The 23,230-nt window shown below is 38.9% G+C and overlaps 1 protein-coding gene across 4 annotated transcripts in view; it reads left to right on the top strand.

Moving 5' to 3' along the window:
* PHYHIPL (phytanoyl-CoA 2-hydroxylase interacting protein like) overlaps positions 1–23,230 on the top strand; it is a 58,299-nt gene that overhangs the window by 23,972 nt on the left and 11,097 nt on the right. Inside the window, exon 1 of one of the 4 annotated variants that reach the window (XM_064662425.1) lies at positions 14,399–14,780. The exons of the other annotated variants lie outside the window; for them this stretch is intronic. Within the exon in view, the coding sequence (XP_064518495.1) occupies positions 14,765–14,780 (16 nt within the window). The 5' untranslated portion in view covers positions 14,399–14,764. Of the gene's footprint in view, positions 1–14,398; positions 14,781–23,230 lie in introns of those variants that run through there. 4 annotated transcript variants of the gene reach the window in all.

Genomic DNA, 23,230 nt, shown 5'->3' with positions numbered 1-23,230 from the left:
GTTCCCTGCCCGCCATCCCTGCCGCGCCGCGCCTGGCGCCCGCACAGCCGCGGGAGACCGCAGTGCCCTGGGGACAGTGGCAGTCCGTCTGTCCGTCCGTCCGCCCGTCCGTGCCTCGGAAGGCGCAGCGAGACCGTCAAGTTTGGGTTTAGAGTTGCAGGTGCGGATATTAAAGACTGTGTGTCGAAGCAAGCAGATAAATGTCAGGTGGTGACGAGGGAGAGCCAAAACAAGTGGTACGTGCTCGAAGCAACACTGACGGCTGACTGGGTACAACAGTCGTGTCGTTTGTACACAACTGTGGCTGACAAAACTAAACAGAGTCACTGACTGTCAAACAATGAAAAAATATTTTCTTGTAGAGTGGCATAGAATTTGTGTTCACATACCAGATGATTCCTATCTTGTCATTTCACATCGAAGTATTGAAAATAACTTGTCATTTTTTGGATGCAAAATGTGCTTTGGGTGTGGAATTTGTTACCTGGTAAATGCACCAAGGAATGGAGATACTGTATCAGTGATTGGTACAGCTGAATTCATGAAACTATTTCCTTGTGTGAGTATATTTTTGGAGCATAACTGTTGAAGGTGATGGTTACAGAAGGAGTCAGACCAGTTTTCTCTGTTATTTTTTTGCAAATTATTATCGAATACTTCCCTTTTTTAGGCAGACAATGTTTAAAAAGCTGAATTTTTGGAAGCTCTTTATTTTTCTTATAATACTAAGGAAAATGACAAGGCATTGAAAAGTCCCAGTTATTATTTTTATAGCTACATTAGAAATTCTTTGATTTTTTTTTTTTAATGTCTGAATTAAGGTATAATACCCACTTCCATTCATTCATGCCTAACTCACTGCCACAGGAAACTGGGCTATGTTTGTAGTAGTGGAGGTTAGAGTGCTCTTTTGTTAAAACACTTTTTCACTTATATATCTTTTTATTAATACTAGAGATAAATAAAAATAGATAAATTATGCAATCCTTCATATTTGTGTACCCTAAGTAATTGCAGTGAAGTACTCCATGTCAATCATTGAAAACTCTATTTGGTTCCACATACTCTAGTTAAGGACTGCTTGATTTCTGTGAAATAATGTCACACAGGCAAGCAAATGGTTTCTTTTTGATTAGGCTTCTGTGGAAAACCACAGTTTTTCTGTGGATGTGGTTTTGCAAGCTAACCCTCCTGAAGCAATCCAGCATCACACAGGGTCGTTGCTTCCCCAGTACATGGTTGGGTTTCCGAAGGCGGCCCCTACCTTGGGGATGTAGGAGTCGGCTCAGTGCCTCCACTGGCACAGGGCTGCACCTGAGCATACTTCAGGATTGCCTACAGGTGGCACTTCTGTATCAAGAAGCTGTTTTAGTGGGAACACAGAAACAAGGAAGCAAAGGTTACGGCATTAATCCTTCTGGATAAGTGCCTATGCGATACATTTTTGTCCCTGGTTGTGTACATGGGTACATTTATATTATAAACACTCACAATTTATTTTAAGGTATCTTTGTTGCGAAAGATGAAATTGGGGAAGGTGATTGACATCGCTGAAGTTAATCAAAGTTTTGTGATAAATATCACTACGTAATTGTAACATTACACATCCAACTATGAAAAACTCTGCAACACACTTAGTTTGGAATTGCAAGCAACGCTGCAGCATAAACATAAACAATAATGGAAAAATCATGTAGATAGCAAAATGTTATTCTTCCTTTCTGAGATGGGAGAATTAGTATTAAGACATTTTGTATTCAGAAAACTGGATTATTCATCCTATGTAGGTATATGCAGGAGCCACAAATCTGGGAACAGGAGTGAGCAATTAATAATATCACAACGGTTGCTCTATTTTTAGAGGGTTTTTTTAAGTGTTGTTCTTGTAAGCATTGTCATCTCTCTTAATGAATTAAGACCATTTAAAAATTTACAAATGTTAAAAGATTACAAATGTACGCATTTTGGAGATTTTATTTTTAGATAAAAACTCCTGATAAGATGTAAAGTGAGCGCAATATTATAAAGCCAATTATGAGCTCTTATTTTTTGCATACTCTGTTATTTACAAATGTATCTTGCATTATTTGTTCTTATTCTCTTAGGTGGGTCTGATAGCACAGCTCAGTATTAGTCTGTTGCACAATCCAACGTGTAGTTCTTTAGAACTCTCCTTAACTCACCCCGTGTGTAGGAAAAAACATTTGTTATTTTCCTTTACCATATTTGAACACTGTAGCCATATTTTTGCAAACTCAGGGCAGAATGAATGTTTCCTTTGTGCTGAAAATTCTGGTGACCTTTTTATAAAATTTGTATTAGCCCCACCTAGGGATTAAACCTTTAGTAGATGGATGGATGCCCTTTGTGTCACGAGCAGGCCAATTCTATGAGAACATAGCTAACGTCAGAAAATCATAAGCCTTGGGAAAAAAACCTGTGCTTTTCACAGGCTTGGTACAGCAGCCTTAGATGTGAGCAGCTGAACTTCCTGAAGCTCCACACTGTGGTTGTGCAGCACTCCCCCTACAGATGATGCACTTTGGCTGCTGGGGTCCTGCCAGGGTGAGAGCAGTGACGCTGTCACACACTTCCCGTGCTCCCACAGTTGGAACAGACAGATGGAAAGCAGAAGACACCTCTGAAAATGCAGAAAGAAGAGCAGAGAAACAAACCCTCAAAGAGGATGTTGGACCTTGGGAGGCACAGACTGGGGAGTGGGGCAAGAAAACTGGCCCCAAAGGTGCTGATAGACTTGAGGCAGTGGCTGGTCAAGGGTGGAAGAACAGGAAAGATTTACAAGCTGGTGATTAGATTAGATGGGAAGGCAGAAGTGGTCAAAATAACCCTGAATGAAAACAGGAAAAGAAGATGAATGAGCGAGGGAGACAATCCAAGTTCAGGCAGCGTGCCCAGGGAAGTAAAACTGGGGAGGAAAATGAGGAGGTGTTCACCCAGGGTAGATTAGTTTGAAGAATGAGGATGGGGAACCTATGAAGAGTAAACCTGGAGACCTGCGTGCACAGAAGAGACAAAAAGTACAAGAATGTGGAGAGGGGGAACTGGACATTTTGGTCTGCACAGCTGAGGAGTAAAGGAATGGAACCAGGACGTGCTGAGCAAAGAGACTGGGACTGAAAGGACGGCCTTAGGAATGAGGAGCAGGACTTTTGAAGTGTGACTGGGGAGTAGAAGAAGGGGTGGGACAGGAACAGGGCAGAAGAGGCCATGTTTTGGTGTGACCACCAGGGAAAGGTCAGTGTGTATCAGCACGTGCCAGCTTTCAAAGCCACACCAACCCAGGACAGCAAATTCTCCTTGTTCATTTGCCAGCAAAGAATGGTACCATGGTATCAGGGCTCCAGGGGTACTGGGAGTCAACAGCTTCTCCTGACTTCCGTGGGAGCAGAACTTTGAAAATACAAAGCACAGTACTAAATGCTTTGAGAAGAGAAATGTTCACCACCTTAAATAGGCACTTCAAGTTAGAAACTATATTTTAACTTCTCTGTGCATCAGTTTTCCATATGTAAAATGGAAGCAGTATTATTGCCTCCCCTCACAGAGATGTTTTCTAAATAAACTAATGAATGTTTGTTAAGCAGCCAGACACTGTAGTAGCCTGGAAAAACCCATGAGGTGCATGGAAAAAACCCATGATGAAATTCATAATTTTGTCTTCAGAGCAGAGGATGAATAATGTGTAGCAAATAAGTCCTGAGACTACACACTGAACAGCAAATAGCTGCTACAAGAAAAATAGTTCATTATGTAGGCACTATTCATTATGTATGCTGAATGAGTCTAGATTTATGTGGAAAAATTAATATGTAATCATGCAGTTAAAGACTATATCATAATCTGAACAAAGTGTCCAATTTAAGGTTATTCAAGTCTGCTTCATTCGGGCAGTTTCCAGCTATTGATGGCTTGAACTATACAATCTCTCTAAAGTGCTTTTAAAGGTTTTTTCGGTCTTCATGTATTTGAAGATAGTGTTTGGGCATCAGGATCAGAGCTGGAATTGGTGTCTTGGCCAATTCCAATCATTTTCATCACCTTCCAAACACTTGGCACCATCAAAACTGTTTAGTCTACCAGGCCTGTATAAAAGCATTACATCATACAAGCTAAGATGTCATCTCTGTTTTATGTAAACAACTTGCATCTTTGGCTTTCCATGTTACTTAAGCATGTCTCATGCTTTCTAATTTATTTCAGGAGTTTATTATTATGCTGGATTTATTGGAGCATTCAGAAAGATTTTTCTAGAGTTCATTAACTGGGGCTTTCATGGCCATATTGTGTACACATTTGCTTTTCAAACAGAAGGGATGAAGTGGCATCATCCAGGCTCTGGATGCATTTTTCCAATCCCCTTTTTGGCATCATGGAGCAGTATCACTGCTATTTCTGAAAGGTTATCATGTACATCTGAGAGATGGGGAAAAATCGAATGTCTGAGTAGAATCCCACATGAAGGACAACTGAGAGACCCAAGTTTCACAGTAATTCTTAGTGTCCTGAGTGGTTGTTTTTGCATTGTTGTTTGTTTTTTTAAAAAACTATGAGACTTCTGAGCACAGGAATAAACAATTCATATTTTTGTATCCAGCATAATGGAGAGGTGCTGTATCTGTGATATTTTGATAGGACACAAAATTCAGTTATGTGTATTGCTGTTTTTATTCTTCTCTCCAGCTGCAACTTTGGAGATTTAAATTCACTCTCTTCAAAATGCCAACTGTATCGATTTTTTTGAGTTTGAGTGCTGGAATGCTCAACTAAGAAATGCATTTATTCCATAGAATCATGTCTAACCTGGCAGAACTTGAAAAGAGTGATGATTGTGGGTTTTTTGTTTGGTTGGTTTTTTTGTGACAAGCAATAATGCAGCTTCAGGTAGGAGCTAAAATCTAGTGCATCACTTCAAAAGCTCTCCTGTTGCAAAGAAAAATACTTATTATGGCTTTAGATTTACATTCTTGCCAGAGACTAAGATTTCACATGTGATATTCCTTACCATTAGAACACAGAAAAATACTAAATGGAGCCAAGCAACAAGTCTTCTATAAATGATCTTTAGGATTGTGGAAGAGAAGAAAACTAATGATTTGCCTGTCATTCACTTCAGCTCACCATTGGGTGTATTTTATCTTGTCTTGTTTTATATCATAAGCAATGATGTCACAACTGGAGAGGCTTTGCTGGAAACTGGCTATTCAACATCCCAGTGTCAAGAAATGTAGTCATCCACATTCCTCCTTTATACTCATTCATTTTTGGAGTTATTTTCCATTCTTCCTTCTCGTCTTCTTTTAGAGCTTTATGACACTCAAATCTGCATAATTGATTGTGAGCTATTTTGTCTGGCAATGACCAAGTTACATATTATTAGCTATTTAAATCTTGCCTGGTATTCTATTAGTGCCCTTTTTCATTCAGTTATTTTTCACTGAAACTCTGCTAGATCCTTTATAAAGCAACTAAAATGTTGGATGTGTAATTATGCCAGATTCACCTACTGTTCTCTCTCAGTGCTATTCCCTGATATTGATAGGTTGAAACTCAAATATATGATGTAGGTTTTATAGTTAATTTCTACTCATTGTTATAATTAAAGCATTTAAATCATCACTGTCTCCTATGTATGTCTCTTCTTCTTTGTGTTTTTTTTTTTAGATTATAGTTCCCAGATACCTTCTTTTATTTATTCCATAACAAAATCCATTTTAGCACTTCCTGCCCATGCTTCTCTTGCAGCCCCTTCTATTTTAATGTTGTCTGCAATAGCTAAATGTGATCTCTCTTTACAGATCAGTCATAAAGACACTTACACAGCCTGAAACTAGGCACAGGCTCTATGGTAAGCCAGTGGGCACCCGAACTGCTCACCTGTTTTGCTGTATGTCATTGTTTAGCCCTGTCAGCCATTGTTTAGCCCAGCAGATCAATAGTTCCCAGTAAGTACAATGGCAGGAGGAATCATTTAGAGAAGAGAAATTCTGCCTCTAGCATTTGAGAAGCAGCAATGCCAAGCCAACCCCTCACTTAAAGTTTCATACATCTTATGCAAAACGCAAAGACAAAAGCTTTTTTTTTTTTTTGCATTTTATTTTTATATTGTTTTTATTAAGGAAGAGTTAAGTCATTACTATCCTCTTCAGCTCTTTCATCTTCCATCTTAAACTAGAAATTTCTGTTTTACTAGCAACCTCCTTTTCAGCCTACTAATCTGGTGGCTCTACCACCTCTGGTAAGCAGCGTTCTGAGCTCACATCTCCAAATTTCCCCTGCAGTTATGACTGTAGAATCTAGATCAGAGTATGCCCAGAAAGCCATTTCAGCCTTTACATCAGCTTTCCAGTGAGGTTCCTGGTTCGTGTAAGGTGTGTTGAGGAGTGACTCTGTCACATTCTTATTTAAATAGAGTTCTCTTGTGTTTCATCATTCATTTTGGAATGGGTTCCAGTCAGGCACTGTTATGCTCAGCTGTCTCTAAAGGTTTGCTGAAGCCTGTCTTCCTGACCTTGGCTTTTCGTTCTGGGACTTCTCTGCCTCATTAGTTTTCCATTTCCCCCCTACCTAAAATCTGGAAAGATCTCCTCCTTTACCCATTCCTTGTAATTCTGTCCACCTTTTATTGTTCACGGCCTCTGAATGGCAGGTTTGGAGGCCCCAGATTTTCTGAATAAGGCGGTTTTCAGTTCCCTCTGTGCTGCTGAAGTAAATGCCAGCATTTTAACCACAGTTGAGGAGGTAAAGGTCTTTTAAAGATCAAAAAAGATGTCTGAGTTTGTTTTTCTTAGTCCACTCGGTACAGTAGGTGCACCTTCCGGGCTGCCAGCATGCCTGGCCTTTCGTGCTTTTTGTGACCTGGAGGGCTATATTTAATTCTGGCTGAGCCCAGCCCACACTCATACACTGTGTCTTCTGTTCCCTTTTACTTGCAGACTACTTTCTTCAAAAATTTACAAACATGTCTGAAAAATTAGTAGTGATATTGCCAGTACATAATACCTGTATAAAATATGTCACTGCTATAGGAAGGTAGGAACAAATAGAATGTTTATGGTGTTGGAACTAAAGAAAGCTCTGCTCCAGGATCACTTCCTCACAGTAAGTTTTGTTATACAGTGGAGCATCCTCTATTTGACCTTGAAAATATTTCCCTCAGCACAGAAGGTTTGATTAGAATTCTTTGTAGTTACAGAAGTTACAGAATATTCTGAGTTGCTAGTGTTTGTAGCTGTATCAGTTTTCACAGTGGTTTGTAGTTGAATCATTAGTCAATTTTATTGTTTTCAGAGTGTTCTTGTTTTATTTACGCTTGAATGAACGAGGTGTTTTGCATGGATGTTTTCAAAAGCAATGATTAGCTGTGCTGTTTTTATAACCTGCAACAGTTTCTCTGAGCCTTGACAGTTCTCGCTGCTGCCAAAAACGGGAAACCTTAAAACTAGTTCGGTGTTGTTCTTTCATTCCTGCAGAGTGACAGAAAGTCAGAAAGTATTACCAGAGTTGCACTCTTTCTTAGTTCCAAGTGTGGAGTGGTGTCTGGAGTTTATTTCCCCAGTAGTGGAGAAAGTCAGACACAGCTGGCAGCTCCAAGAGAAGCATAGTTTGAAGAATTCCCATACTAAGCTTTGTATATCCTTGCACTGTTGTTGTAACTCTTCAGTTTGCAATCATCAGAAGCATCCCATAAATTTTTTCCCTGAGCTGTTCCACTGGCTTCAGTAAGACTTTGTGTAGAAAACCAATTTGCATTCATAATGCGACTTGATTGAGATCTTACAACCACTGTATTTTCCTAGCTTTTGGTGCGTGTGTTCTATCTCATTTCATACAGATAGGCATCTAATTTGGAATTTTTCTCTCTAAGCTGCAGTTTGTCTGGATTTAATCCATCTTTAGTTATGGGCTAGAAATAACATTCTCAAAAGATTATTCAGGGTGATTTTTTACTGTTCATTTCTATGTGTACTCAGAGTTGAAGGCATTTGGACTTCAAAATGAGCAGGATAAAAAGATGTTAAAAGGCCCTTTCAATCTTGGCCAGCTGTAAGTATTAGTATACAAGTATCCATGGAGTGATTCATGCTGTGCCATTGCTCCTTTTAATCCAACTTATGTAAAGGGAAATTATACATGAGTTTACATAAAGGAAGGGATAAAATTAAGAACAAGATGTGCAGCAGATTGTATTTTAGTGCTACTAAGGTCCATTTGATGACATGAAGTAAGTATTATGCATTTACACTTTTATGATGGAATTTATGCTGGTAATTTAATATAAATGTTCAGAAGTAAACATGTGGCTTCTGATGAATTTCTAGCCTTTACACTTTCAGTGTAATTTCAAGACATATCTCTGATGAGAGGAACTGAAAATCCCCTGTCTGCTCACTGAATCCATTAGATCACATGGAAGTTTTGTCCCTCTTGTGTGGAACATACTGGAATTCTAGCCAGTGTTACCTGGGCTCTGATGACACAGCCACCACCTTACCCTTCATGAAAGGACAGACTGGAACAGTAAGATTTCACGTGCCATTTATTGGAATTGTCTCACCTCTGCCCGTGTGTAGAGGTTACCTTCTCTTTCCCCTGAGATGGAGGCACCTGAAACTCCGGGTACATTTCTTTGTTTCCTTTATCTGTGAACTACTTTGTACCAGGATTGGAACCCCAACACATTGAATATGTTGCTTCTGTACTTCACTTTGTCAGTCTGTTTAGGTAGCATGGAGTTCTTCAATCATATCTGATGTGCAGAGATCAGCAGCCTGTCTAGAGCATGAGAGTTTAATTTCAGGTTTTGTGACACATCAGGTGTCCCAGCATGACCTCTGTGACAGAAGCATGTCCAGTACTGTGTACTTTCTCATAACTCTACAAGTGCAGGGAAGACAGAATCAGAACCTATATGCAAAAAAATAGTGATTCTCCTTCTGTTTTTGTATATTGTGTAATTCTCAGCTGGTTTCTGGGTCACTTCCTTGAGCAAACCATCAGGGAACCCCCTCAGCTGGCCAGCGGGGCTGTCAGCCCTAGTGCAAGTGTGCTTGAGATGGAAGCCACACAGGGAAACTAAATTCTTCAGTATATCTTAGTATGCTTGTTAGAGTAGCTCATATAGCAGGGAGTGGGAACTGGAAAGCATTCCTTGAGATGCTTTTAAATGCTCTAAATCCCAAAGATGAAAAACTAATCTAAATATGAATTCTTTTTAAGTAACATACTCGAGGGGACTTGTTTGACATAGTGAATTTGTAGAAGGCTGTGCAGCTATTGCTCTATAGCTGATCAATTTTTGTCTTGCCATGGTCATGATTGGTCACTTGTTGCAATCCAATTGCTGTTTGATAGCCTGTGGGATAAGACTACATAAGAATTTGTAATGGAAACTATTTAAAGTATCCAACTGAGCTGTGCTTTTTTAAAAAAGTAATTCTGCAATTATCAAGGGCCATGGATTTGAATCTGATGGTTCATAATTGTAGGTTTCTTTTAACTTAATTCCATCAAAACTTCCCTTTGAGTTTTCTCCTTCTCATTAGACAATCTTCATTACATAACCTGCATGGAGAGCTGTCACAAATGCCATCAGGAAAGAAGCATGACGAGCTAGGCTTGAGACTTTTAATAACCCCACACAGTCTATATGCTACACCTTGTCTGAGTGAGGAGTGAATTCCAGCGTGATGAAAACTCTGCTGAAAGATTTCTTTTGACTACAGTGTTCATAACTGTGTCATTTTTTTCATTCTAGTAACTGTGAAAAGCTCAAACTCGTAGCCTTCCTCTTGATAAGGGAGTATTTAACAGGATCCTCTCTCATTTCTGCAGGCTTGCCTACCTTAACAAAACTGGCAGCACCCTAAGTTATCTGTGAGCTCTCTGCTCTTCTCTGAGGTTCAAAAGTTAGTAACAGTCAACCAGTGGCAGACCTGCATCTGAAGACCATGACAGCATTTGGTTGCCCTAGGAAACCAGCTAAAAATGAAACAAAACAGAACAACTCCTGCCAAAAAAGGCTCTCAAAACCCCTATATCTTTTATTTCTTAGGGCCTGGGAGAAAGTCTGAAACCTGCATCCAATTTAAATTTAAAAAAAAAACCCCAAACAGTACAAGTTACAAAGTAGAATTTCCTGAACTATTGTGAATATGTAATACGTTTCAAATCACAGTTAGAAAGCACAAACTGGTGTAAACCTGAGCCAAATCCCATTCCTTACAAGAGATCTGTGTGAAAAGCACACAGCAATTACCAGTGTGCTGAAGTAGAGAAATGCTCATTCATGCTGCAGACTGCCAGGGCATCCAGGGAGCTACAAAAGCCCTCTCATGCTGAGCACCCTACTTTCTCAGGGAAAGTAAAACTGTGTTCCCCAGCCTTGAGTTCTCTCTGTTGCCCTTCAAGTGATGAGTTTTGCCTTTCTGTCCAGGCTTCCCTTTGTTGAAAGGAAGAGGGTTTTAAATGAAAAAAAAATCCCTGTGTGATCAAGGCGGTTGCAGTTTTCAGGCGAGCTGGCACGTCACGTTAAAGCCCATGTGAATACAGGGCTGCCTCCTCTTGCTAGGTTTGAACTCACATGACTTAACTTGAAGGAGAGAACACATTTTTGGTTGTGATTAAGGCACAGCTGCAATAAATGGCACAAGTTGCTGCCAGCCGAGGAAGAACGAGGTAAACCAGTTTGAGTGTGAGGTTCATAATAAACAGAAATGGAAGTGTTTGTTTGTTTGTTTGTTTAGTGACATGTGAAAGGACAAATCATGAAAGGCCACTCTAATATATAGCTAAGGCCTTCTCTAATATACAGTTAATATTAAAAGCAGTATAAAATTAAAGGCAGTGCTTTGCCTCAGTTACACTGTTAGAAGAAGGGTGTTGGAGCAATTAGGCCAGTGACCTAGAGCAGTGTAACTTGGATTGGAATCTGGCCCCAAGCAACTTGTCTGGGGTCATACAGTCAGTGCCTTCATCTATGAGATCTCTTTTCCTTTGTTGTTAGTCTTGGAGACATAGGCAATTCCATAGTCTCGGAGGCAGCTGTACTTTTTATTCAGCAGAAGAGAAAAACCTCATCCCATAAGAAGCTCCACATCCCTTCCCGCTTCAATATCTGCCCCTTTAGTAATCAACAGAGTGGGAGTCTGCTGAAAAATGTCACTCCCAGTTTTCCAGCAGAACACCACTGAGATAGGATCCTTCCAAAAATACACCACAAAATGGGTTTGAGTGCAGTCTGAAGGATGGTCAGCATTTCATAAGGATGCAGACATACCTGATAGCTCAGGCTTCTGCTAAATGAATGAAGTACATGCCACAGATTGTTCTGCTTTTATAGTAGTGTTTCTGATCTAGTTATTTGCTTCCAAAATCTGGAATTCTGTATAACTGAAGGTATGCAATATGCACAAATTTTAGTATATGTCAGAGGCTGCAAAGTTCATTTTAGTTTTTAAATGGCATTTAAATTAAGCTAGAAGATGGTTTAGAGTGTTTTACATCCCTTGTTACCTTCCTTCCCCTTCAGCAGCTGAGAAATGCACATTTTAATTAAAATTTGTTTTTCAAATGTATCTTGTAGCCAACACATGCTGAGAAGAGCCACTTACCACCCATGTGGTGCAAGCTTGCCGTGCTGAACAAAATGGGAGCATTTAATTAGTAGTAAATACTGTGGTGGCTTAATGTTTGTGGTCTATGATAATGTCCTGTTTGATTTCCAGAAGACTGAATTGCCCTTCCCTGGCTCTGGTGGTCGGAGCCATGAAAACCATTGGTGTGCCAGTAGGAGCTGTAGTGCAGCTGTAGCTATTTTTGCCACCCTGCAATTCTCATTCCACAGAAGGTTGCAGAGGAGCTTGTTTAGCTTCAACCTGACAAGGTTCAGTAAAAAAATAAAAGCCACGTCTGTAGTAGAAGCAGTCTGAGAACTTCAGTGGGCACAGTGTGTTGGTGTGAGTTGTTTTGCATAGGTGGGTCACTCAGGCTGAGGAGCAAGATGCTGATGTTTGGTGGTGGCGTTTGCACTCAGTCTCAGCTTATCTGGCCAACTCAGCTTACTTGGTTTTGATATTCATGAGCCACAAAAGGAGATCCCACCACTTCTCTGCTCTGTCCCACAAGGATTTGGTCAGTCCTTAGAGCATGGTAGGATCAGTAGAACTGCATCTTAGATAAGGGGAAAATTAGTCATGATAGCAAGTATGTCAATTTAATCTTCTAGGCTAGGTGGTTTTTTAGTCTTACAGTTTTTCTAGTCCTTACTGAAGAAATGTGTACCTACATGATTATTCACAACCTTCCAGTTGCATATTTTCATCTGAAAATGAAGGTCCTCCTTTTTCATATTTTCTTCATATATTTTTAACACAGCAAGAATGAAATTTTGTGTGCACGTCTGTGTTTAGCTTCACATTTCACTGAGTTAACATTTTCGTGTAATAAAATTGCAAAAAGGAAAGAGGAAAAACGGGGTAAATAGTGGCCCAGCCCTGTGGAACACCAAGTACTCTATCAAAGCATAGAGGCATCCAGTTTTCATAAAAATATTCCTCCCAAAAGTATCCATAAGGAGTAATGGGGACCCTAAAAAGGTAATTGTATCAACAGAGACTTGCATCTATTTCCATTTTAGTACTCAGTCGAGGGTTTTGGCTGCTATTGACTTTCTGGAAATGTGGTTTAGTTTTGAATGAGTAAGGTATAAATATTAAATACTTCCAAGATGTCAGGATACCAAATAAGAATTAAATCTTAGTGAAAGAATAAGGTCAGCCTTGCCAATTTAGTCATTGATCAGATTTGCAGTCAGGTTTTGTTTTACGCTTTGGGTTTGTGAAACTTGTGTGTGTAGTTGCAGTCACATTTTTAGAAGTTCTTGAGCGACTTGACTTAAATCCTGTTGATTTCAGTAAGATTCTTCTAAACCATTTAGGTACTTCTTAAGATATTAACAAATGTTACTTAAATTTTTACTTCAAGTAAGGATAGGTCAAAAATCAAAGAAAAAATTGTCACTGATTTGGACCAGTTGTCTGATAACAAGAGAATGCAGCTTACAGTGATATATCTGAATTTTCTGTATGGTAATAGCAAGAGAGGAAACAATTATTTTGAGGAATTAGTTTAATGATGCAATTAAATGCATTATTTATTTTAATTAAAATGAATTACAGTTATTAAATAATTTAGCTATAACTGCAGTTAGCAAGTTATAAATTCATCCACATTCAAGCTTAAATGGTCCTGAGAATTTTGATCCTATTAGTGCTTTCAGAAAAAATATTGTGGGGATAAGTGCTAAACTCTGATATATTTGACACAGAAATCCAGAGAAATTATTCTTTAAAAGTTTATCCCCTTTAAAGTATCAGTCCAGAGGATATTTCTGAGTTAGTGACATGTAGATTTCTTTGCTATGGAGTCCAAAAACTGCCTGCAGTGTAAAATGTACTTTTCCCTCCCATGTTCTTTTTCTTTTTTCTTTTTGGCTGGAATCTTGCAAATTATCAGAGGTTGCTGTTGCATCATGAGAATCAGTAGAATTGACAAATGTAATTTAGGAAATAATTACAAAGGGTAACTTCATCTCACTCTTAACTTCTTTGACCTCCCTCTCTAGTGTCTAAAAAGAATTAGATTCCTCCAGGGCAGAGTTAAATGTGAGACATAACTGTGGGTACTCAGATAATCCCTTCTAGCAAATTGCCTTTCTTCACTGAATGGAAAGTGAGCCTGAGGAGACTGAGGAGACTCACTGCCCAGGGCTGGTGGGTTTTGTTAATATTTTCTTCTTTCTTAGCATAGTAAAAGGTTTATTTCAGGTATAATTCCACAGATATCTGTGGTCTTATTGCTGGAGTGAATGTTGTTCTTGGCTTTTTTTCTTGTTACTGTTTCTACTGTCATATTTAAGAGATATTTGGGCTTTCTTATCTTTAACTTAGGAGTACATATGTATCAACAAATCCAGACTTGAGAATTTTGTATCTGTGCCAAAATTTGTATTCCACAGGAATGTTATAACTTAATTTCTGCTTACTTATTATAGTAACCTTCTCTGTAAAGATATACTTAATTTTCTGCTGAACATAATGTTGGGTTCAGTGCCCACTGAGAGAATGACTATGCTGTAAACCAAAGCCCTACAATTCTGATAGCACAGTCATATTCCAAAATATACCAGGGTAACTCTGCTTGCCTCTGCTCACTGTCAGGTGTGTCAGGTGTGCCGCTCTTGCCTTGTGGTGTGAGTGGAAAACATCCACAGCCGAGGAACCGAAGCCCCCGAGGTCCCACCTGCTTTGGTTCAAGGCCAAACGAGCATCTCAGTTGGGTTGGTATTGAAGCAAATGCCAGAACTTCCAGCCCGTGCTGGAAGCTTTCCCTTGGTTCTGCCCTGTCCTGCAGCTGCTGTGCTGCACCTCTGAGCCGTCCTGCTGACACAGAACAGGTCTCATCCCGGAGCTGACAGTGAGAGACGAGGCTGGGAGGGAGCAGGATGCTGCTCCCTGGGAACTCCGAGCCTGCACATTTCTCCCAGTCAGTGGCACAATCAGATACCGCTCCTGATTTGAATCATGGGAGCACTTGTGGAGTACGTTCATCCTCCGTGTGAGACGCAGGGAAAATCGAGTCCTTTGTATGAGACTGAGACAAATTCTTCAGTACAGAAACAAGCTGGAGATTGCTCAGTGCTTTATTTGTGTGGACACACTCTGGGGTGCCTTCCCTGCTGAAGAAGATGGCAACTACTGAAGGTATGATTGTGCTCCCAGAGCCTAGCTGTGTTCTCTTTGTTTTGCCGTGTGGAATATTCCTTCTGAAGTCAATGTCCTAGATTAGCAGGAAACAGCTAAATTAATCCTTGAGTTAAAACCAAGTAACAAGAGAATCTGAATGTATATGAACGTTTCAAAACCACTCAGTAAATATAAATATACATATTATAGTTAAGTAATGCTTTATTTCTGAAACTATTTTTTAAAAAATCTGGACAAAGTGCACATTTCTTACTAGAAAATGCACAACAGTAGTATCAGATCAGGGGAGCAAATAAGGAAAAGATTTAGAGGGGTTTATCCCTCTAACAGGATTTCTAGAGTCAGGCATTCCCTCTTTATCTAATTTAGGAATTGGTTTTAAAAGGATACTTGCTTAGAAAATATTCTTCAATATGCTTATATAAATATGAAAATCTGTATTGGGAGGTAGTTTACCAGGATTCTGGGGGAGAGGAGAGAGAAGCATTTAAGAGTCTGAGATTAAAGAGCCTGAGACTTCTCACTCATTTTTTTATACATGAAAAGAAGCACAAATAAAACATAAATGTTCCTTCTGTGGTTATGGGTAGCAAGTTGGACCTGAAAATAAAATAGCTGTCCTAGAGGATTGCCACTTACATGGCCTAACGAACAACAGCCTTGGTTTGATAATTTTTTGAATGTTGTCTTTGTATTTCATTGTCTCTCTTGAGCAAGGTGTTGCAGTGAACGTTGAAATTCTTGGTATTCAGGTTAATTACTTGCTTGGTAGGGACATATTGTCCTGACTCTGTAAAACAATTTTAATTAGCTAGCAGTTGGACAGGAACCCTTTCATTTCAGAGCTCAGGAGAAAAATATGATATTGCGTTTTTGCTTAGTTAAATTTCAAATATGCAGCTAATATGTAATTTCCTGGCACTTCCCTGTCACTTTTGATGGTTATACAGAACAAAGTTTTCTCCCTCCTATTGAATTTTTGAGGAAATGAAATACTTTCTCAGTAAGTTGGAGAATTCAGTCTCAATTACAGCACTCAAGTATTGTCAGTCTATATCTGATTTCTATAGCAACAAACATAATATTTTACCTTTATCGATCTGATATACAACCTCTCAGCTGAATTATCAAGACACGGAAAGGTAGAAATTCTCCTGTTTGAGAAGATGTAAGGTTGTTTCTGTTCTTTTTAAGAGAGTTACTATTTGTAAAGGAGTTGTTCTTAGTTGTTAGTATCCATATCCAGTAAGAGGATTTCTTATGTCATGCTACCTATGTGCTCTTATGAAGTTGATCCCCTCTCATCAAACATTTCTACTTCAAAAGATCATAGCTTATGTCTCTCCTGGTATTGAAAATATTAACTTGAGAAAAACATTTTCCAATTTCCCTACTACATGTATTTTGAGATCTGAACAAGGTGAATTTTTTTTTTTAAAAATGTGATTTATATTATAAAATTTTGTTTGGCTTTAATGTGTCTTTTACATGTGCTGTTAGTATCTGCGTATGATGTAAATCTGATCTTTTGGGGTCTCAAAAATGCAAATCCTCATCCACATTTTCAGATCTCTTCCCAGAATGCATTAAGGATCCAGTGTGAGCTTTTAATTTTGTGCTGCGTGGGTACAGTCTCGCCTTGGTTATTTCTGGCTCACGAACCTGAGCCACATTTCCCTTATCAAATTCCTGGGTTTTCATGGAGCTGATGCCTCCCAGAAGTACCTGCAGAGCTTAATATCTTGTGTGTGTTCCTAGAGACACAGCAGCACTTAGTGCACTCTCTTGTGCGTGACAGCAGCCAGAGGATTGAACCAAACTGTGTGAACCACATGAAATTAAATCAGTGTAGGAGAATATTGTGGTGACACAGAAGTGGCATGACAACAGTTCCACTGACTTGCCTCCCAGTTGCTGTCTGTGGGATATCACCAGGAGTTCCCTGTACATTTGTCTTTCCCAGTTTGTTCTGCAGCTTCGGGATGTCTTACCTGCCATAAAAGATTGCAGCAACCTAGAGGCTGCTCTGAGGTGCTTTAGCACAGACACACAGTTTGGATGAATGGAGCAATTACCACTGAATCTGAGCTTTCTTTTTGTAGCAAACTTTTGATCCTGGGACACAGGTCAGTGTTAGAGGTGGAGGTTCTTTGGAAGCTTGGAATGTTACACACGCTTACCTTTCTTTATTGTCTATGTAGTTCCCCTAAAATATATATTTTGTATCACCTAGCTTTCCATCACTCTTTTTCCCATCACAAAGCCCTTTTTCATCATATAAGCATCAAAAGATCTCATTTTTTGCAAGTGTCTTGAACTGCTTTCTCCTTTGTTGCTGCTAGAGATAAATTCAGAGAAGAGCCAGCCTTCAGTCAGCATTTGAGCAGGACCCATTATGTACTTTGCTGTTCATCTACCAAGTTCTAACTGAGCCTTAAATGAGTGCCTTGACTATAACGAGTAGTGACATTTCTGTATTTTCAATTAAATTCTTTGGGAAACATTAGATTCCATGACTTTTAACATTATGTTTATTTAAAATCTCTGATTGCATGTTTGTCCTCTGGCAAATTAAACTGAGGTTTTTGCATATCACTGTGAAATCAAAGTTAAGGAAACTGCTGTCCCCAAGTACTTAGCTGTCAGCCCCTCAGCTGAGAGTGTGGTAGCCAGACTACTGAGCTCTTGGGATGTTTCTGTGTAACTTCCAGCTGGGAAAGACAGGGTTGTAACTGGAAATAGCCATCACTAACAAGCCTTCCACTGTTTGTGCTGTGTTTTGTTTTAAGTCTAGACCATATTGAAAGCAAAGACTTTCATCCTCAGATAAAGAAACTTCTTAATAGCAATCATTTCAAATGCAAGGACAAGCTTGAGATTCACAAAGTACAAACTGACAGCCCAAAATGCCTCAATGTTTTTTTACAAATCCTTTGGGAACGTGTTTTCAAAGATCCTTGGCAATGGTGTTGGCAGCATAATAGTGATTTCTGAATGTCTGCTCCAAAAGCATCACAAGTCCATGTTTCCCACAACATGGCTCTAAAGGCACTGAAGATTTATCCCTTAGTGCATAGAAACTTAGAACCAGATGATTTGTCTTTGTCCATACAACTGGAGATTTTCCAGGGTGACGCCAAAAGAGGGAAATCTATTTTATACATCTTGAGGAGGGTTCATAATAGGTTTAAATAAAACCGTAAGTTACACTTCATTAAGCTGATGTAATTTGCATCTTGAGGGACAGAAGGACAAAGCCTTAGCAGGAAACACATCTGACAAGAGATTTTAAAGTAGTGCAAGGAAAAACCATTTTATCTCTTTTTTTCTCTTTTCCATTGGTTGTTCTCCTGACATGTTTGGGCTCTGTGATATAACGCACATTTACTTCACTTCAGGGATGTGGAACTTTCCACCAATACTTAGCACAGCTCTGAATTTGGTTGAGGGATATTTCAGACACCCCCCCACACACCCCTTTATTCCAAAATGTGTTTAGATATTTACATTTTTTCAGTGTAAAATGAATGCATAATTTTTGTCCAGATATTGGATAAATAGCGGAATTGGTTGATTCTAAATCCCATGAAGGGAAGATAGCAATCTGAGAAGCTTTCTAAATTACTTTGCTGATCATTCCTCCTAGTATGTAAGTCTAAATTGCAGTTAAACAGTAATATTTTACAACTCTATTTTGTCATCCATGGTTACTGAAGGGATGCTTTCATGGCTCCAGTGGAGAAAAGGATTTCACCTGGCCCTGCCTTCTTTTAATTTCTCCAGCTTTGAAGGGCATCATTGCAGTTGAATGAGAATTTAACGAGTTTACTTCACACTGAGTACAAGCAATATCTGAGGGGTTTTTCCCTGTCAATGGATGTCATTGTAAGCAGTGCTTTGCAGGTTCTGTTTTCTGAGGATTTGGTTCTTGATTGCTGGATGATTTTCCATACTCGTAGTGCAGCAAGCTCCACAGTTAACACTGTGAAAGGTGGCATAGCAGTATTATGGATGGAATTACGGCAAAGAGGGTGGGAATTGGTTTGCTGAATGCAAATGCATGAGTTCTGAATACTTTGAAATTCTACTGCAGCGTGTCTGGTGCAGAGCCTTCGAGCTGAACCTGTCTTTTTAACGTTTCTAAACAATGAATTACATTCAAACTGTGGGGAATACAAATGTGTGTGTAGGGAGTCTTTATCTTCATTACATGGAGAGCATACTGCTTCCATTGTTGGTGCTTAATAGCAGGAATGTATTTGCCAAGGTAATATCAGAGTCAAAACTTCCATAAGCAAGGTCACAGGAACCCAGAAATGTATTATTTTATCGGTCTAGTTTTATAAAACTCACTTCTGTGAGCTGAAAGTATGCTTAGGGGGTGGATTACAAATCAGCCCTTTCAGGATTTCTTTTGTGGATAACATAATCAGTTTGTCTGTGAAATGAAAAACCAGTAGGCACATACTCCCTTGCCCTGCTGTGATGGTCTGCATTTTTAGAACTAAGGAAAAAATATGGTCAAGAATTGTAGAATAATAAAAAATTGGTGATTGTGAATGCTTGGTATCCAGCAATGAGAGGTTGTGTTAAGGTTCTTTTTCACCATCCTTCCACTGCTACAGATGTCATGGTTCCATTTCTTTTGAGTGACGAGGCAAATTAAAAAAAAAATAATAATTTTCCAGACATTTTTGGTGTGGACTTACCAATTTCCAAGTCTTATCATTTGTTTCCAGTGGTGACAGATGAAAGCCATGAATGCTCAATGAGAATTTTCTGCCTTTTTTTTCCCATTCAGAGATAATTTATGTAAGTAGAAGATATAATGAGGATACTAAATTAAGTGTGTCTATGTGCATATAAATAAAATTGGTTTGTTACCCATTTGCCAGCATTTTGGCTCAGCTGCAGAAGTGTTGTAACAGCTTTAAAATTGATTAGACAATTTAACTTGAAATTTAACTCTGGATATGGCAGAGAGAGATAAGCCTGTGAGCATAAAACATTCATCTTGCAGTTCTCCAGCTGATCTCGGTAAGGCCGGCATGTTGTATTTATTCTTTGGCTTTGAAGAAGTTTAAAGTCTTGTGCTTCCAGCGTGACCTGTGAGCACATGAGTGCTCTTTGACTTGTTGTTATATGGGTCAAAAATGACTGGGCCTTTTTGCTGGGTTTTTGTTAAAACTGTTCCTGCAGCGCACAGGGATGACATTCCTTGGGTTTTTTTGGCAGGGGAGATCAGATTTATTTGACTATTAGCTCTTCTATATGTTCCTGCCCAAAAGAGACCTGAAAGCAGCATTTTTCTGCTCCCACAGTGGCTTCCAGTGTTGAAGCAAAATGAAGTAGCCATTTTAACAGGAAGCTGATCTATTTTAATTTGATATGAAGCTGTTCAGAGCAACATTTCCTATGCTACTCTCAATTTTTTTTTTCTGCACTGTGATGCTTCATCAAAGAAAGATCAGTTTAGCCTCAGTGAAGTGCTGAGTGACTAACATGAAAGCAGCCAGTTCTAAGGCCTTCTCCACCTATTTTCACATCCAGAACAGCAGTAACTCCCTTTCAGATGGTGTTTTGGAGTGCTTTAGGGCAAGTATGTGCTGGGTTTGAGTAAGTTCAGCTGCTGTTTCTGCTTTTAGTAGACATCCTATTTCCTGATGTTGATCTAATCTTTAAACTGACCCTTGAAGTGGATGTGCTTTCCAGTATGAAAACCAATTCAAAATATTCACCAAAGTAAAAGTAGAAAAAAGGCAAGGTACAATATGTTACATTTGTAGTCAGTTGTTGAGCTCCATGACACTTACATTTCACTTTGCACACACCTGAGGTCTCTGGTTTTAACTAGCAGGTAAATTCTAAGCAGCCTTCTTAGGAGACAGCATTTTTACTTGGTTTTGTTGACAATATTATCACACCCCATTTGAACCCCCACTTTATCAGCAGACAGTAGTATTTTCTCAAACACCTGACTTCCAAATTTAGATACAAGTTATCTTTCCACTATTGAAAATTCTGCCCATTATTGCTCATTTTTCATATAACAGATAATTGTATATTGCAGTAGTTGTAAAGCTTTTCTAATATTGATAAATTCTTAAAAGTTTTATGTCATATTCCAGTACATCTTAGGACAGAACATGTTCCTAACATTGAAAAGCAGTAGTTTTTGCAGGACCCAGACTGTGAGTTAGAACTTATGCTTTAGAACAGAATGCTTCTTCAGAAATTCTTGGTGGTCTGAATGCTGCCTGGGTTCCCTGGCTGGTCACTGGTGTATTTGGTTCCCAGGACCTGTCAGAACTAAGAGAGCAAGAGCTTTTCATGCTCTGTCCTTTTTTAACTCATTCCTGTGCAATGGTACATCAATTACTATTCAAGCCTCACCATTTACCAATATATTGAATCAGTGTCCTCCTTATTAATACTGCATGTGTCATTATCAGCTTCCCTGCCTGTCAACTCAATGGATTTTGACATTCAGGGCTAAACAAATATGTACCAAAATCTATGCATGCATTACAAATGTCACAGATATTCTAAACGGAAGGGAAATGGGAGTATGGTGATCATTGTGAGGTATTTTACTTTCTCATTTCATATTCTGTTTGTATTTCAAAATCTGTAAAATGATTTTTTTTCAGCTTTTGAAGAGCTTTAAAGATTTCAGGGAAGTGTTTACTTTGGATTTTGTTCCATCACAAAAAAGGGACAGTTTAGCACTTAGTAATGGAACTGGTTTCTTTTTCTCAGACTTACATTATTGCTAAAAACTACCTGGAGATTTTCTTCTAGACATTTACTTAATTTATAAATTAAAAGCCTTGGGAGTGCAGACATTCAAAGATGCAGAGATTAATTCCAAGTACAGAAAGCAATACCTATTTACAGAAGCAATTTTGCTCTTTGCCATTGGTGTTCTCCAAAACCTTTTTTCATCTGTGATACTTTTTGGCAGTGGTCATTGCTGCTTTGCACATGTCTCTTGAAGCTTAAACCACCTTGGCTGTTTGTACCATGGCCAAGGCCCTCGGTATTGGGTGTAGAAGCTCACTTTAAGTTGCACATTAATGTCTTGTGGACATACATGGCTTGAATTTCCTCATTGCATGTCTGTTCAGGTCTTTATTCAGTTTTCAGTGTGCTGGGATCTGAGTCTGTCCAGCTCTCCTTGTCTGAGAACCTCAAAAACTGACTACAGAGCCTCACTCTTGGAAGAGCAATCACATGTGACCTTTTCAGTGTCCCTGACAGAGCTTTCAGTCACTTTTCCAATACAAATTGCTTACAAAAGAAAGCAGTGCCATTTTCTTCCTGCTGGCTTTCTGAAACCTCATGTTGGGAAAAGCACTTACCACGTCTTTCCTGTGAAGAGAAAGCTTTCAGTAATGACCGGTATTTCCGAGTGTGTTGCAGCCAGTGCAGCTGTTGAAAATGTCATTGTGTATGGCACAAATAGGGGGGCATCTTGAGCAAGGCCTTGCACTATCTGACTGAGGTATTAGGTGAAAAAGGAAAAAAACCCACAACAATAGGATGTTCGAAGAATAGACAATAGATGTAAATGCTTAAAATGTAACAAAAATAGAAAAGTGGTTTTATTGGTTCTTGAAATTATCAGTAAAATTACATTATTCAGAATACTAGCTGGAGATCTGTGAATTTTGCAGGCTCTGTGATTGAATTTCTCATATCTATGAGGAGAATTTTGAACAATCAGGCCAACCTTAATATTCCTGCATTGAGGTGTTGGAATAATTCTTTGACAGCGTATGTTGAGAGGTTGACGTGTTCCTAATGTTTTCCAAGTCAGATTTTTTATTTTTATTACTGACCAAACACCTTCTGAGTTCAGGTTTTTGTCAGCTTTTTTACCAGTTATGAAGGAACTATAAATACTATCTTCTTCTATAATTAAATGTGACTATGAATAATTCTGACAATGTGTGCCTCACATCTCCGCATGAGCTTCCCATCTTCCTCATCTGGCCAGAATTTGGGAGCTTTCCCCTCTTTCTTACACACACATTAGTCTTGGGTTTTTCTGCTTTATTTCTATTTGTTCTTACCTATGCTTGATTTTTTTTTCTGTTTTTTTACTAATTCTCTTACATCATCATCTAGATTTTTTCCTTTTAACCCACTAATTTTTTCATATTTCTAACTTTTTTTTTTTTGCTTGTTCACTTTTGACTTGGTCTTATGTAAGTGCAAGAACACCTAATGTTTCTGAGTTTAAATGTTCACAGAATGCTGAACTATAAGGTTGCCTTGGGAACTAAGGGAAGACCTAAATTTAGAACCTGTGATGCTTTTTGGGGTCAATGGTCATTTGTTCATCTACCATATGCACTTAGAAATTAGAAAAATCTTCCCAAGAAAACTGCAGGGTCTCAGCTGGGCAAATGGAAAGAATAAAGACCAGAAAATGAAGGTTTTGT

The sequence above is a fragment of the Pseudopipra pipra genome, chromosome 8 (genome assembly GCF_036250125.1).
Source record: "Pseudopipra pipra isolate bDixPip1 chromosome 8, bDixPip1.hap1, whole genome shotgun sequence".
Taxonomy (NCBI): Eukaryota; Metazoa; Chordata; class Aves; order Passeriformes; family Pipridae; genus Pseudopipra; species Pseudopipra pipra.
The sequence above is the reverse complement of the archived record's forward strand: the minus strand, read 5'-3'. Positions and strand labels throughout refer to the sequence as shown.